The sequence below is a fragment of the Vulpes lagopus genome, chromosome 1 (genome assembly GCF_018345385.1).
Source record: "Vulpes lagopus strain Blue_001 chromosome 1, ASM1834538v1, whole genome shotgun sequence".
NCBI lineage: Eukaryota > Metazoa > Chordata > Mammalia > Carnivora > Canidae > Vulpes > Vulpes lagopus.
In genome coordinates, this window is record NC_054824.1 from 57648297 (window position 1) to 57664877 (window position 16581).

The following is a 16581-nucleotide window of genomic DNA, read 5'->3' on the forward strand; positions in this document are numbered from 1 at the left end:
AGACATATTTTTAGCGTAACAATAAATCAGTTTTAGTAAAAAAAAAAATGCCAGGAGGAGGTAAATCTTTGCAGGGACAGATTTTATTTTATTTATTTATTCATGAAAAATGGAGAGAGAGGCTGAGACATAGGCAGAGGGAAAAAGCAGGCTCCATACAGGGAGCCTGATGTCGGACTCAACATCACATCATTTGGGACTTCAGGATCACGCTCTGGGCTGAAGGCAGACGCTTAACTGCTGAGCCACCCAGGCATCGCAGATTTGAGTATTTTTAGATGTTCTGTCTGAAGCCAGGTGGCATGGAGGGTTGTGCTTTTTAATTCTTCAACCGGGAGCAGCCCTCACTCCCAAACTGGTATACTCAACCCATCCAAATGTAGTTGCAGATGTTTAAAAATAACTACAATTCATATAGAGGAATGGGAAAGGGGAAGTAGGACCTTGGAGCTGGACTCTGTGGCAGGGGTACACTCAACATCCATCCCAGCCTTCCTCTACCTACCCTTTCTCCAACCAAAGATCTTCCCTTCCTGCACATCCTTCTACTTGAGGTTGGCCATGTGACTCAGTTCAGCAGACAAGTTACAGATAAAGAAAATCTTAGCTTCCTGTCTTTATACCTAGAATGTATGTAGTGTTTCTAACTGTAGGAGTTAGTACTGAGGAATGGGGAAGCGGAAGAATGAAGGATGCTTACTTTTTTAGAGCAAGCCTTGGATTCTCATCATTTTAGGTAAACAACTCCCTATATGAATAAACCACTGTGAGTTTTGGTTTTTATGTTTGAGCACATCCCCTAATTTACATAGGAGCGAGAAGGTTAAAAATAATGGTGAGACTGTGTGAAAGGACAGAAATGGCACGAGGAAGATAGAAAGAACAGAAGTTTAGGGAATACTGTCTCCATTGAAACAGGGGATTGTGTTGAGGTGGGCCTGAGATTCTGGGATTCAAGTCTCATATTTATGGACAGAACAGGGGAGAATGGTTAGAAAAATAAGCTAAAGAAGCCAATCTCAAGCCTCTAGGGTTGGAATAGAAAGCCTGAACCTGATGTGCTAAATACCCATTCTCTGGGATTGTGTGAGGTGGCCTGACCAGCTAACAGTTACATTGATTTACAGTGGACTGAAATTAGGGGAGACTTCCTTCTGTGATAAAGTGGCATGTTGCTTAGGTTACACCAACGTTTGGTCAGAGATGGCAGAAAGAGTTAAAAAGGGAGGCTATTTTTTTTGGAATTCATCATCATAGTAATGATATTTATAGCTAGTTACATGACATCAAATCCAGTAAATGTTACATAGTAGGTACTTAGTATTTACTGTATGACCAAATGAATGAGAGTTAATAAGATACCAAACACTGAAAGGTAACTTTACTATCCCTTCCAAATCAAATCACCTATAATTCTTCACGCACTCCCACCTGTCTCAGAGTCATACCATATACCATTCCTCTGCCCCAGAATGCTCATCCTTATCCCGCCTACATATGTCCCTCCCTCACTTTAAAACTCACACTGCTCAAAAAGATTTTTTTTCCTTCACTCAACTAGTCTCAGTTACTCCAATAACTACATCTAGTCACACAGTATTAATTTTGTATAATGTGACTACCTACTCTGCATAGTTGTGAATTTCTACAGTTTAGATAAAGCAAAAATATCTTCCTCTGTTTTTTCTATGAGATTGAAAGCTGCTAAGAAGGGATATATATCTTTTATGTCCATTCTATTTTCTTATACTCTTATCTTTGAAAGCTGTAGCTATTTTTTGCTCAGTAAACATTACAAACTGACTCATGCTGGGACACAATTCTTGCATTACAGTAACAAGAAATGTAAATAACAAGTCAGATCTAGTTCTCTAGTCACTAAACAAAGGAAGGAAAATGATCATCTGAGCAGTGTATGTCCAACATTATATAAAAATATAATATTTAAAATTGAACTTGGAAACTTATTGCAAATTTAGACTTCATTCTAACTTTCTCAGAAACTCAAAGAAAGACATTTAAGTTCTGGGTCTGGGTTCTTGTCTTATCTCATAAGAAATGAACTGTTCCATGGATTATTTGATATATATAAAGCCATTTCTAACTACCCTGAATGAGGAGTTTGGGGTAGGGAAAATAGGAAGCTTTTCTGAAAGGGACAAATCTCATTAGAAGCAAATATGTAAAATAAATCTCTAAAGATACATCCCCTTTCTGTGGCTGTGTGGTCTGAAAATATTACAGAAAGTAAAAATCAGCATTCATGGAGCTCAGATGATCTTAATGTCATTTAACCTAGTTTCTTTATGTGACAGATAAGGGAACTTAAACCTTGACAAGTTTTGCTTCCCTTTCCATGATAAGATTAGATGAGGTTTGGGGAAGGTCATATTCAATTCTCAAAATGAGTTCATCAGTAGTTCCGGGAACTTCTCTTTAATATTGTCTTTGGGCACATGCTAGAGAAAATGTTATTGGCGAAACCAAGTCAGATAGAGTAAGGTTTTCTAGCAAGGAGAACTTTGTATGGAACACAGGTGGACAGACTTACATCAGACTCTAACCTGTCTTGTAGTAAGTTCCGGTGAAGTTTAATAGCAATAATAATAAGGATGTTTGCCAAGATGCAGTTGCATAGACCTGAAAACAAACCAATAAACAAACAAAAAGTCCATGTGCAAGACCTGGCTATCAAATGCAAGAAAATGATATGTATGCACAGAAGATGATGTTGAATTCTGGGGGAAAAATCAGCAATGCCCTAAGGGCGCCTGGGTGGCATAATTAGTTGAGTCCAGTTCTTGGTTTTGGCTCAGGTCATGATCTCATAGTCATAGGATTGAGCCCTACTTGGTGCTTGTAGCTCAGTATGGAGTCTGCTAGGGATTCCTTCTCCCTCTCCTTCTGCCCCAGCCCTGCTTGTGTGTGTGCTCTCTCTCTCAAATAATTAATTAAATAAATCTTAAAAAAAAAAAATCAGGGATGCCTGGGTGGATCAGCAGTTGAGCATCTGCCTTTGGCTCAGGGCATGATCCCAGATCTGAGGATCGAGTCCCACATCAGGCTCCCTGTGAGGAGCCTGCTTCTCCCTCTATCTGTAGCTCTGTCTCTCTCTCTGAGTCTCTCATGAATAAATAAATAAAATCTTTAAAAAAAATAAAAATGAAAATAAAAATTAAAAAAAATCAGCAGTGGAGAATAGTAAATGCCTCTTGAATGGAGTGCTTGGTTTTATTTTACTTTGGGTAATGGGTTACCTTGATCAGTGAGTGTAGGTTAAGAAGCAAACTAAAGGAAGAAAATATACTCTAGTCCTTGTTTGACTATTGATTATCTATATAATTTCATTGATTTGTTCAACACCTTCTCCCCACACTTTTTTTTTTTCCTCTTTGAATACCATTTAGGGCTGAGATTGGAATGCCAAAGTAAGGGTAATAAACAATAAGAGTGGTTGCTAAGTAGGAGAACTTGGGTGGCTCAGTTGGTTAAGCATTCTGACTCTTGATTTTGGCTCAGGTCATGAGCTCAAGGTGGTGAGATTGAACTCTGTGTTTAAAATTCCTCCCTCTGCCCCTCCCCTTTACTGAGCATGCGCTCTCTCTCTCTCTCTCTCTCTTTCAAAATAAAAAAAAAATAAACAAATTAAAAAAAAGGAGTGGTGGAGTGGTTGCTAAATATATATGCTAAATATATATATCTGTACACACACACACTTAAACTATATATAAATATTTATCAGGCAATAAACTCAATGGAGAAAACAATTTTAAAATAATGATTAATACAAATACTTTACTTTCAATATAATTTTTACTATTTGTTATTTTACCTACTTATATTAGATTATAATGCATTTTTTTTTACTTAAGCCCAAGTTAAATTATGCCACAGGGAGACAATCCAGAAATAAAATGGTAGAGGCATGACATCACAAAGGCAAAATGGATACGGTAATTCAGAGTAGGTTCATGCACATAAATAAAGGAGGATTAGCTATCAGTCCCAACTGCCAGTATTTCAGTCCATTACTAAAAAATATACCTTACGTTTTACAATATAGCTGGATAGGTTGAAGACGACTCTAAGTTAAAGCTTAGCTATAGCTTTTGTATGATGGAATAAGTGGGCTGCCCAAGGATAGGCCTTTCTTTTTTAAGATTTTATTTATTTATTCACGAGAAACAGAGAGAGAGAGAGAGAGAGGCAGAGACACCGGCAGGGGGAGGAGCAGGCTCCATGCAGGGAACCGGAGGACGTGGGACTCGATTCCGGGTCTCCAGGATCGTGCCCTGGACTGAAGGCGGCACTAAACTGCTGAGTCACCGGGGTTGCCCCAGGATAAGCCTTTCTTTAAACTTCCTGATGGTTCAGAGTTTTTAGCAAATATGTCTGAGTCTTCCCGCAGAGAAAAGTTTATTTTCAGGAAGGAAAACCAAAGGGCCAATGCAGTGCAATACATGCTTTGTTCAAGATAACTTTGAACAGTCAAGATAGATTGGGTGGGTGTGAACATATTAACACTGTGTATTCCATTCCAGGGAGAGGACTCAAAATGCAGAAGGCTGGTGCTTTAGCCACCCACAACTATTTTCTGGACAATTATAAATATTTTAATCCTGATGCCATGATTAATTGAGCATCTGATACAACATCTGGAAGCCATAGTGCATCCTAAGTGCCCACCAGCTTTGGTGTTGGTGGAGGGGACGGTAGGGGGTGCCAAGAATCTCACCTGCTTGCTCTAGAACAGGGCAGAGAATTAGCATCAAAATACAGAGGAGAAAGATGAAGGCTGGAGGCTGGTGGGGTGGAGGAGTTGCCGTTTGTTTTCTTAGTATGTTGATAAAATATTTGCCAAGATCGGAAGCAGGAGATATTGAACTCTACCGTAAGAAACTTCAAGCCAAACTCAGCTAACAAAACATAAAATTTGGCATCATTGCTAAGCATAAAAATAAGTATTTCATCTAATAAATATATGTTGGCTTACTGCTGCCTTTTAATTTTGTCCTCCTGCCTTTCATCAATTTTTTATTCATTTGGGGCATAGGATCTCTAAGGGAACCTTATAATCATTTATAAATAATATGATGCTTAATTGTACAATCATGTGGGCTATTTCTTGGGGAAAAAAGAAAGAAAGCCAAAGTTATCCAGTTCTAGAAAGAAGAAATGAAGCTTGCTTTTAAATTGCCTCCTTCCTTTTTCACTCTTGCTGTACTTCTGGAAGGGTGAGTCACGGTGATCTAATTGTAAAGTGATTGGGACTTGATATGCTGGTTAATGATCATCCAAGGGGAAGAATGGTTTGCCAGGCTCATCCAGACCCAGAGCCTTTCTGGACAAGAGGCAGTAACTGCCGAGCCAAGGAACCTGATTACTGAGGGAAACTCCTCTATCTTTAGTTGGATGCAAGGCATAATAATAGTGTAGGAAGACATTTAAAATGTGGATTGCCCCCTATGCACCTGTCCCTTTGTTTATTTCTTTCGCAGGAAATATTATTGTTTTCAAACGTTACAGTGGAGAAAAAAGCCAATGTGGTTAAAGAGGAAATGTGTGGTTCTGAAATGTTTACTTCTGATCTTCTACTTATTATTGTTACTTTAAAAATTATTATTTCTCTCCTAGTGACTTATTGTAATCCTAATTTGTCATTAGGTGTCTTCAAGCTTAAAACAATACTTTCCAGTATTTTCTATTAAAGCAGAAATACAAGGCTTTCTAAGCTCTTTTTTGTTTCTTCTTCATGATTTTTTAAAACAAAACTAATTTTCTAATTTTAAACCAAATTAATCTTCTAACTCTTCCCTAAAGACCTAAAATATCAAATGTAATTGACAGATTTTTCACAAAACCTAGGAATGACTTGAGGCTTAAAAATAAAATGGTTGGAGGTTTATTTCTTAAGGCCTCAGAACAAGACACACTCCAACATCGTTTTTTTGTTTTTTAATTTTTTCCGCCTAATTTGCTTCCTTTTTTTTTAAAAGTAAAGTTCTATTCTATGCCCAACATGGGGTTTGAACTCATAACTCCAAGATCAAGCGTCCTGTACATTATGGAGTCAGCCAGATGCTCCTTATTTGCTTATATTTTTGAACAGCATTTTGCTCCTTCATATCCTTTATGAAGAATATCCTAATCTCTTAAATATTATAATTTGCCCCTCAAAGTCAGAAAGGAGATCCTGAAGTTAGAACCATTCATTTGTGTACTAGGCAGATCTCATTATTCAGTCCCCATAGATTTTAGAATTATCTCTCTCTACCTGTCTTTGAATTAGCTCTTTTATAATGGCATGGGTAGGGGCACCTGGGTGGCTCAGCTAGTTAAGCATCTGCCTTTGGCACAGGTCAACATCTCAGGGTCCTGGGACCCAGCCCTGCGTGGGACTCTGCTCAGCAGGGAGCCTGCTTCTCCCTCACCCTCTGCCCCTCTCCCCTGCTCAGACTCTCTCTCTCTCATAAATAAATAAAATCTTAAAAGAAAAAATAATGGCATGGGTAATTGACCAGAAATCCACCATGTAAATAAGAAAGAATGTAAGAGGACTACTGAAGATAATGGACTATTTCCCCTTGTCCTTAGCAGAACTAGTCATGTTATTTCATAATCAGTGAGGCTTTATTTTAAAAATTAATTTTATTGACCACATTTTAAAAAAAGATTTTGTTTATTTATTCATGAGAGACACACACACACAGAGAGAGGCAGAGACACGGGTAGAGGGAGAAGCAGGCTCCATGCAGGGAGCCGGATGTGGGACTCGATCCCAGGACCCCAGGATCATGCCCTGAGCTGAAGGTAGATGCTCAACCACTGAGCCACCCAGGCGTCCCTTGACCACATTATTTATCAAAAGAATGAAGTTGAAAAAAAAACAAAAAAGAATGAAGTTGGATTTTTACTTTACACCAACAAAAATTAACTCAAAATGGATCAAATAACTATAAGACCTACAACTATAAAACTCTTAAAAGAAACCATCAAGGAAAAGCTTCATGGCATGGGATTTGACAGCGATTTCTTGGATATGACACCAGAAGCACAGGCAACAACATAAAATAGGTAAGTGGGGCTTTATAAAAATTAAAGACTTCTGTTCATCAAAGGGCATTATCAAGAGTGAAAAGGCAACCCACAGAATGCGAAAGAATATTTACAAGCTATATACCTGATAGAGGGGGCTAATAGGTAGAATAAAGAACTCACTCCTACAACTCAACAATAAGACAAATTACCTGATTAAACTGATATTTTCCCAAAGATATACAAATGGCCAATAAGTACCTGAAAAAAAAATGCCCCAAATCACTAATCATTAGGGAAATGCAAATCAAAACCATAATGAAATAACACCTCACACCCATTAGAATAGCTATTATAAGCTATTCAATAGAAAATAACAATATAAAGCATTCAATATAAAGCATTCAGTAGAAAATAACAATTCTTGACAAAGGTGGAAACATTGGGGCCTTATGCATAGCTGGTGGGAATGCAAAATGGTGCAATCACTATGGAAAACAGTATGGAGATTCTCCAAAAGATTAAATGTAGCATTAGCATATGATCCAGCAATTCTGAGTCTGGGTATATACCCAAGTAATTGATAGCAAGGACCTGAACAGCTACTTTTTTTGTTTGTTTTTTGGGTTTTTTAAAAAGATTGTATTTATTCATGAGAGACACAGAGAGAGAAGCAGGCTCCCTACAGGGAGCCTGATGTGGGACTCCATCGCAGGACCCTGGGATCACGACCTGAGCCAAGGCCGACACTCAACCTGAGCCACCCAGGTGCCCTGGACAGCTTCTTGTATACTAAAATTCATGACAGCATGATTCATGATAGCCAAAGGTGGAAACAAATATCAATCCATGGATGAATTGATAAACAAAATGTGGTACTACATACAATGAAATATTTTCAGTTTTAAAAATGGATACATGCGCCCTTCTAAATTGTAAGCCCCATGAGGGCAGGGGCTAGGTATCACTTAGAGCTGTGACTGCAGTGATGAGCACAATGTCTGGCAGATATCTATGCCCACGAAGTCTAGATACTTCAGAGACATTTGTTGGATGAACAAATGCATTAATTTTGTGAGTGAGGCTGTCAGGGCTCTCGAAAGTCAACAGGCTTGGACAAGAAGCTTGAGTCCAGGTCTCCTCAGGCAGCATGCTTTGTATAAGATGGCCTGGGCATCTCCTGGAAGGACAAGGTTGCAGACCTTCGGTTGAAAATGGCTGAGAGGAATGTCGTGTGGTTTGTGGTCACTGCCCTGGATGAGATTGCGTGGCTGTTCAATCTCCGAGGATCAGACGTGGAGCACAATCCTGTGTTTTTCTCCTATGCAATCATAGGATTGGAGACGATCATGCTCTTCATTGATGGTGACCGCATAGATGACCCCAGTGTGAAGGAGCACCTGCTTTTTGACTTGGGCCTGGAAGCCGAATACAGAATCCAGGTGCTTCCCTACAAGTCCATCCTGAGCGAGCTCAAGGCTCTGTGTGCCAATCTCTCCCCAAGGGAGAAAGTGTGGGTCAGCGACAAGGCCAGCTATGCTGTGAGCGAGGCCATCCCCAAGGATCATCGATGCTGTATGCCTTACACCCCCATCTGCATTGCCAAAGCTGTGAAGAATTCTGCTGAATCAGACGGCATGAGACGAGCTCACATTAAAGATGCTGTTGCCCTCTGTGAACTCTTTAACTGGCTGGAGAAAGAGGTGCCCAAGGGTGGTGTGTCCGAGATCTCAGCTGCTGACAAAGCCGAGGAATTTCGCAGGCAACAGGCTGACTTTGTGGACCTGAACTTCCCAACGATTTCCAGTACGGGACCCAATGGCACCATCATTCACTACGCGCCAGTCCCTGAGACGAATAGGACCTTGTCCCTAGAGGAAGTGTACCTGATTGACTCGGGAGCTCAGTACAAGGATGGGACGACAGACGTGACACGGACCATGCATTTTGGGAGCCCTACAGCCTATGAGAAGGAATGCTTCACATATGTCCTCAAGGGCCACATAGCTGTGAGTGCAGCCGTTTTCCCGACTGGAACCAAAGGACACCTTCTTGACTCGTTTGCCCGCTCAGCTTTATGGGATTCTGGCCTGGATTACCTGCACGGAACAGGACATGGTGTTGGGTCTTTTCTGAATGTTCACGAGGGTCCTTGTGGCATCAGTTATAAAACCTCTGATGAGCCTTTGGAGGCAGGCATGATCGTCACTGATGAGCCGGGGTATTATGAAGATGGGGCTTTTGGAATTCGCATTGAAAATGTTGTCCTGGTGGTTCCTGTGAAGACCAAGTATAACTTCAATAACCGGGGAAGCCTGACCTTTGAACCTTTAACTTTGGTTCCAATACAGACCAAAATGATAGATGTGGATTCTCTTACAGACAAAGAGTGTGATTGGCTCAACAACTACCACCTGACCTGCAGGGATGTGATCGGGAAGGAATTGCAGAAGCAGGGCTGCCAGGAAGCTCTCGAGTGGCTCATCAGGGAGACACAGCCCATCTCCAAACAGCATTAATGCCTCCCTGGTTTGGGTTTTTGTAAGATGCTCCAGGGAAGGGAAGAAACCCGGCAGATTCCTGACATCTGTCTCCTTTCCTCTCCTTCCTTTCTTCCCCTTTTTACTTTGAGATTCTAAGGAGAACTGAAAATCTTCTTATCCTCTTTGATATTTTCTTGCAAACACTCGATCTTTTATGATTTTTTTAATTATTGAGAACGAGCCAAGAATAAAATTGCTGCACTGGAAAGAGGGTCCCCCCAAAACTGAACACTTGACCCGGGGGGACCCCTTGAGCAGCCACAGTGAGTTCTCTGGCCCGAGATGGTGAAGCCCTGCGCGCTTGCTCTCTGATGGTTCCAGGTGCTAGTACATCATTCACAATCTCCTTGATTCATGGGACTGTATTTATGATCAGTGAATAAAATGTCAAAATGTAAAAAAAAAAAAAAATGGATACATGCTACAACATGGATGAACCTTGAAGACTTATGAAAAGTGAAATAGGCCAGATACAAAAGGACACATTGTATGAATCCAGTTGTTTAAGTACCTGGAATAGTCAAATTCATGCAGAAGAAAGTTGAACAGTAGTTACTGGGGCTGAGATGGAGGGGTCGTGAAGTGGCTTGGGGGGTGATAACAGGGAGTTATTATTTACTAGGTAGAGAGTTTCAATTTGGGATAATAAAAAAGTTCTGGAGCTAGATTGCAGTGATGGTGGCACAATGATGTGAATGTACCTAATGCCACGAGCTATACACTCAAAAATGATTGAAATGGTAAATTTTGTGTCATAAATATTTACCATAACAAAAAAGCCCCACATATATTTTTATTTATATATTTAATTTGGACTTCCCTAACAGCAGACTCTGGGAAACAAGGATTTGAGTAGTTTATTTGGGATTCCCACTGTTGGCAAGTGGGGAAGGAAGGTGAGAGAAGGCAGGCAAGACGGTTTATGTTATCAAGCCATGTACACTGGAAACGTAATTCAGCTGGAAACTCTGGGATCCAGTATAACACAAACCTGAGAGCTAAGTCCACCGGTTCCCACAGCGTTCTTAAAGGGCTACTCCGTAGACGGCTGCTCATTCCCTTGAGCCAGTGCAGCAGAGTGGACGCCTGTGACTCCCATAAAGTGCTTGGGCAAGGGGTCCTCCTCTGGCAACTGGACATAGTAAAGGCTGAGGCATTAGCAAAATCTGCCTCAATATATTTAATTCAGACTTAAAACAAAACAAAACAAAACAAAACAGACCTGCAATGCCTGGAGGGCTCTGCGGTTGAGGGTCTGCCTTCAGCCTAGGTGGTGATCCCAGGGTCCTGGGATCAAGTCCTGCATCCGGCTCCCCGCAGGGAGCCTGCTTCTCCCTCTCCCTCTGCCTCTACCTCTCTCCCTGCGTCTCTCATGAATAAATAAACAAAATCTTCAAAACGAAACAAAACCTAATTCAAGTAGATGGTATTAATTAAATAGGAAGAGATTTCTCAATTAGGCAGACCCTCAGTACTATAGGATGGGGCTTACAGGCCATGCAGCAGATATGAAGCACCACATCACCCCCATCCTGTGACTGTCAGACTTTGAACCGTCTCCCCCGTAGAATCTTGTAGCTTTAGCCCAAGTTTTTCACTCCCGAGTCTGCACCTCAGCCCCTGCTCCCCTAAGGAAAAGCACCTGGTGGCCTGCCTTTCAGAAGAAGGAAAACTGGGGCCAAAACTCTGTTTTCTTCTGAATGTAAGTAAAGCTCATTTAGGGGGAGGTTTTTTTTTTTTCTTCTTTAATCTCGAAACCCCTACATGTGTCTACAACTTTTCCTGTAAGTATTAAATACAAGTATTAAAAGTATTAAATACAAGAAGGAGGCGAGGAGGTCGAACGGGAGGCAAAGATGGAGAAACCTCTGGGAGGATAAGGCCTGGGGAGGGCGCCCGAGAACAAGGCTCAACCCGGGCTGTGAAGTGTGGAGAAAGATCAAAGCTGAAGTCATTTACATTTCACTGAATACCAGTGCCGACGCTTGGTGAGACTATTTACTGTAGCATCGTTTGAAACTTTGCAACTTTCCTTTTGCTTTGTGCTTTTTACCCCTTTCCCGTTTCCTGTTGCGATCCACAACCAAACCTAACCTAACCCAACAAAAAGCCCTTGGAGAACCTTGCAAAAAGGTTATGCGAGCCTAAGGCAGTCGTGGGGTCACCTCCAGTTTTTCGATGCAGAGGGTGCTGGAAGGACTAAAATCCTGTTGGAAACACCACTGAAAATGGAAGCTGACGGTTCCACCCTGATGAGATGGGAAGGAAAACAGGAGCTCAGCACACCTTTAATCCTTGGTGCACACTACAAGTTGCCACTCTGGCTCAGAGTTGAAGGAATCCCCGTGACCTGCTGGAGTGGGGAGAAGAGGAGATAGTTTCTTGGCAAGTCTCTTTGATACTTAGTTGTATCAAAACCTTCCCCAGGGAAACATTGAAAAATGTGATGGTTAGTTTCGTAAGTGCTGACAGCAAAATTACAGTCTAAATAGGTTTTGTCTTGAAGACGAAAGGACTTAACCATGTCTCACTTTGGGGACCAAACCCATTTTCATGTCAGGAAATTCCTCAACTGGAAGATTTAGTGAGAGGAAAAGTTCATGTTAACCATGGAAGAGATTTTGCTTTTCATTTACCTGTCTGGCTTGTATTCTTAGATTTATACAAGCTCATGGTCTGAGCTTGTAAGCTATAACAAGACCTGGAGAAACTTTAAATACATGTTACTGAGTGAAAGAGGACAATCCGAAAGGCTACATGCTGTATGAGTCCAACTATCTAACATTTTGGAAAAGGCAAAATTATGGAGATGGTAAAAATATCAGGGATTGCCAAAATTAGGGAAAGGAGGGATGAATAGAGCATGGGATTTTTAGGGCAGTGAAGCTATTCAGCATGACGCTCTAATGGCACATGCATGTCATTATACACTTGTCCAAACCCATAGAATGTACAACACCAAGAGTGAACCCTAATGTAAAAGGACGACTTTGGGTAATAATGATGTGTTAAGACAGGTTCCCTAATTATAACAAAAGCAATGCTCTGGTGGGTGATGTTAATAGGGGGCAAGGTAAGTGTATTTGGGGGCACAGGGTGTATGGGAAATCTATGTACCTTCTGCTCAACATTGCTTTGAACCTAAAAACTGCTCTAAAATAAAGTGTGTTTTAAAAAAGAAAAAAAGTGTGCTGTATATTCAACTACTGTGTACTTCCCATCCCTACAGCCTCTTTCCTGGGTCTCAGAAGACTGTCTTAGGTGGATGTCGCCACCTCGTGACCAGTGTGGGGAACTGTCCAACGCAAGTCGGCCTGCTTTCTTCTTCAGAGGCCTGGTGAACTTGTAATGTACCAGGTTTTCTTTTTGACAGTCACGGTTCCAGCTCAGCAAATCCCTCTAAAGATAATCACACACACACACACACACACACACACACACAGACCAGACTCCTCTTACAACCTTCCCTCCCCACTATTGCTGATTGTTTCTTTCTGTTCTCCTGCAAGGCAATTTTGTAATTTCCCTCTCTGTCCTTCTTTTTCTTAATTTGTGACTCCCTCACTCACGTTAATGGAAAGCATATGTTTCACAAATAATGAGGCATTTTGAAATCAATGTTATACATTTTAAAACTTTTGCATTCCCCAGAATCCTCAGAATGTTTACAGGGTTGGGAGTTCTCCTTGTCTCTCAATTAGATCCGCTTTTTCTCAATCACTGGTATTTAAGGCAATGTCTAAAAAAAATTATTTATTTGAGCTCATGCATAAGTGCATGAGGAGGGGTAAAGGGGGAGTGAGAGGGAGAGAAGCAGACTCTCCGATGGGCAGAACTCGATCTCAAGACCCTGAGGTCATGACCCTGGCCAAAATCAAGAGTTGGCCACCCAACCCACTGAGCCACGCAGGCATGAGGCAACATTTAAAAATTACTTAAAATATTACTTAATACATGGGTATTTTTATTTGTCAAAGGAAAACTGGCTGGATAAACGAAGAACTAATAAACATAATTTCCTGTAGGGGGTGGGAGAGACCAGGGTTGAAGGCAGGAATAGAAGATACTTCTCTGAATGCAGTTTTTGTTTGTTTAAGAAAGCAACCTAATTGAAGTATAATATACCAACATAAAATTCACTCATTATAAGTGTGCAATTTAACGACTTTTAGTAGATTTATGAAGTTATGCAAACATCACAATAGTCTAATGTTTTTGGAGTAATCTCTATGCCAAACATGGGGCTCGAACTCATGACCCCGAGATCGAGTCACATGCTCTACTGACTGAACCAGCCAGGCGCCTCAACAACAATCTAATTTTAGAACATTTTCAGCAGCTTCCAAAGAAATTTTGCTCTTACTTTAAGTAATTTCTCATTTTCAATCCTAGCTCCAAAGTCTCACAAAGCCCATCATTAGCCCAGTCATTTTACCTAGGACCCTACCCAGGATGTCCTTACGGCACAGCTCTGGGGATAACATTCACCTGTAACCCATGCGGATGGTGTTTTGTGGAATTGAGCTGTACCCCAGGGCTGCGGCTTAATCTCTGTTTCATGAAATACAGGTTGTAAAATTAGTCAATAGCAGAATATCATGACATATTTACAGTTTCTTTTCTTTCTTTTTTTAAAGTAGGCTGCATGCCCAGTGTGGGGCTTGAACTCATGATCCTGAAATCAAGCATCACATGCTCTACCGACCCATCCAGCCAGGCGTGTCCCAGAATGATCATGACATTTGTAGAGCAGAGACTCATTATAGCAAAAAGTTTCTACTGCTCAAAGCTGTATTCATGTTATAAAGCAACACTATCTGCAACAGGAGCTGAAGATTATTAATCTCCATTGTTAGTGAAAAAAAAACAATTAAAATATGATTTGTTGCAGTTTTTAAAATAGACTTTAGGAACGCTTGGGTGACTCAGTGGGAGCACCTCCCTTAGGCCCAGGGCATGATCCTGGAGTCCTGGAATCGAGTCCCACATCGGGCTCCCTGCATGGAGCCTGCTTCTCCCTCTGCCTGTGTCTCTGCCTCTCTCTGTGTCTCTCATGAATAAATAAATAAAATCTTAAAAAAAGTAAAATAGACTTTAGTTTTTATTTTTTATAAGATTTTATTTTAAGAGAGAGAGAGATTGAGCATGAGGAGGGGGAGGGGTAGAAGCAGACTCGCTGCTGAGCAGGGAGCCAGATGAGGGGCTCAATCCCAGGACCCTGGGATCATGACTTGAACCAAAGGCAGATGCTCAACTGACTGAGCCACCCAGGTGTCTCCAATAGGCTTTATTTTTTATTTATTTTTATTTATTTATTTTTTTAGCCTTTAGTTTTTAGAGCAATTTCAGGTTCACAGCAAAATTGAGTATAGTGATTTCTCATACATGTATAGCCTCCTTTGTAATCAGCGTTCCGCTATTTATAGTTTTTTTTTTAAAGATTTTATTTATTTATTTATTCATGGGAGACATGGAGAGAGAGAGAGGCAGAGACACAGGCAGAGGGAGAAGCAGGCTCCATGCAAGGAGCCCAACGTGGGACCTGATCCCAGGACCTCAGGATCACACCCTGAGCCGAAGGCAGATGCTCAACCGCTGAGCCATCCAGGAGTCCCCCACTTATTTGTAGTTTTAAGTATTTGTCCTTAGTATCTGCTTCTAGCAGGAGTAAGTTATCAGGTCATTCATTCATCTAGCAAATAGCTGCTAAGTATTTACTATATGTCAGGCACTACTTCAGATGATAAGAATAAACAGTGAACAAAAGCTCACAGAGCTTATATCTGGAGAGCTCAAACATTTATCAAATACTCCGTCACAAATATAATTGTAGAATGAGCTAGGAGACAGGGGCTCACAGTTTATAGAAAGATATAATCAGAGAGGTTGTACATGAAGCTTTGCCCAGATGACATGTCACCTACTTCTAGTTTTTTCCACATCGTTACCCAAGCTTTTCATGCATAAAGCTCCTTTCCTCTTTTAGCAGTCCTGACTCTTGCCTTCCCAGAAATCCAGGCAAAACAGATGAGACAGGTAGTCTCCAGCCCCTCCCCCAATCCTATCACCTGCTACAATCTGAATACAACTCTATGAAGTGAGAACACTTAGAATGCTGGACTTTACACCATCTTCTTCTGAGCAATCTTGATAAAACGCCATAATTTTGGACCAAGCAGGAATTCTTCTCATCAGTGACTGGAAAAGTGAAATTAATTCAATAAATATAAATTATACATCATAGTTGAAAGAACTATATCACCCTGATTGAGTACAGAACAATACAAGCGTATGAATATCTTAAGGCTTACTAGATGCTAACAATATAATACTAGCAAGAAAAATGTCAGGGCAAGAACTCTAAACTTGATGTATTTAGTGATTAAAGTGTTTCCTTGAATTTCTAGGAAGGCCAAAATTACTCATTAAATGTTAAAGAGATATAATCAAAGAGCTTTTAAAAAAGTCTTCTCCAGGGGCACCTGGATGGCTCAGTCAGCGTCTGCCTTTGGCTCAGGTTATGATCTCACAGTCCTGGGATCAGGCTCCACATTGGGCTCCCTGTCCAGTGAGGAACCTGCTTCTCCCTCTCCCCTTGATCATGCATGTGCATTCTCTCTCTCTCTCTACCCCCCTCAAATAAATAAATAAAATCTTAAAAAGGTCATCAGATTAAAAAATTTAACCAATAAAATGTGAGTAGCTCAGAGCAGATTTTAGTCTGTAGAAGGCCTCTGCTAATTTATATACTTATATATTTCTGCTCTCTACTTGAACAAACAAACAAAAACCAACAGAAAATTACAGCCTTATAAACAAGAAATAAGAAGGAATGAATTTTGGGCAGGCAAAACAATTAATTATCTTCCACAACAATTGTATGATTCAAGGTCAGAACACTATAAGACAGAGTCACATTGAAATGTTAGAAATAAAAAATATGATGTCAGAGATAAGGAATTCCTTTGACAGGCATACCAGTGGACATGGCCAAGTTAAAGAA

General features: G+C 40.7%; 1 protein-coding gene across 1 annotated transcript in view; it reads left to right on the top strand.

Annotated features, from left to right (window-relative positions):
• LOC121486751 (xaa-Pro aminopeptidase 1-like) overlaps positions 1 to 9989 on the top strand; it is a 31515-nt gene extending 21526 nt beyond the window's left edge. The window contains exon 2 of the mRNA XM_041747961.1: positions 8200 to 9989. Within this exon, the coding sequence (XP_041603895.1) occupies positions 8200 to 9554 (1355 nt within the window). The 3' untranslated portion in view covers positions 9555 to 9989. The remainder of the gene's footprint in view (positions 1 to 8199) is intronic.
• Positions 9990 to 16581: the final 6592 nt, after the last annotated feature.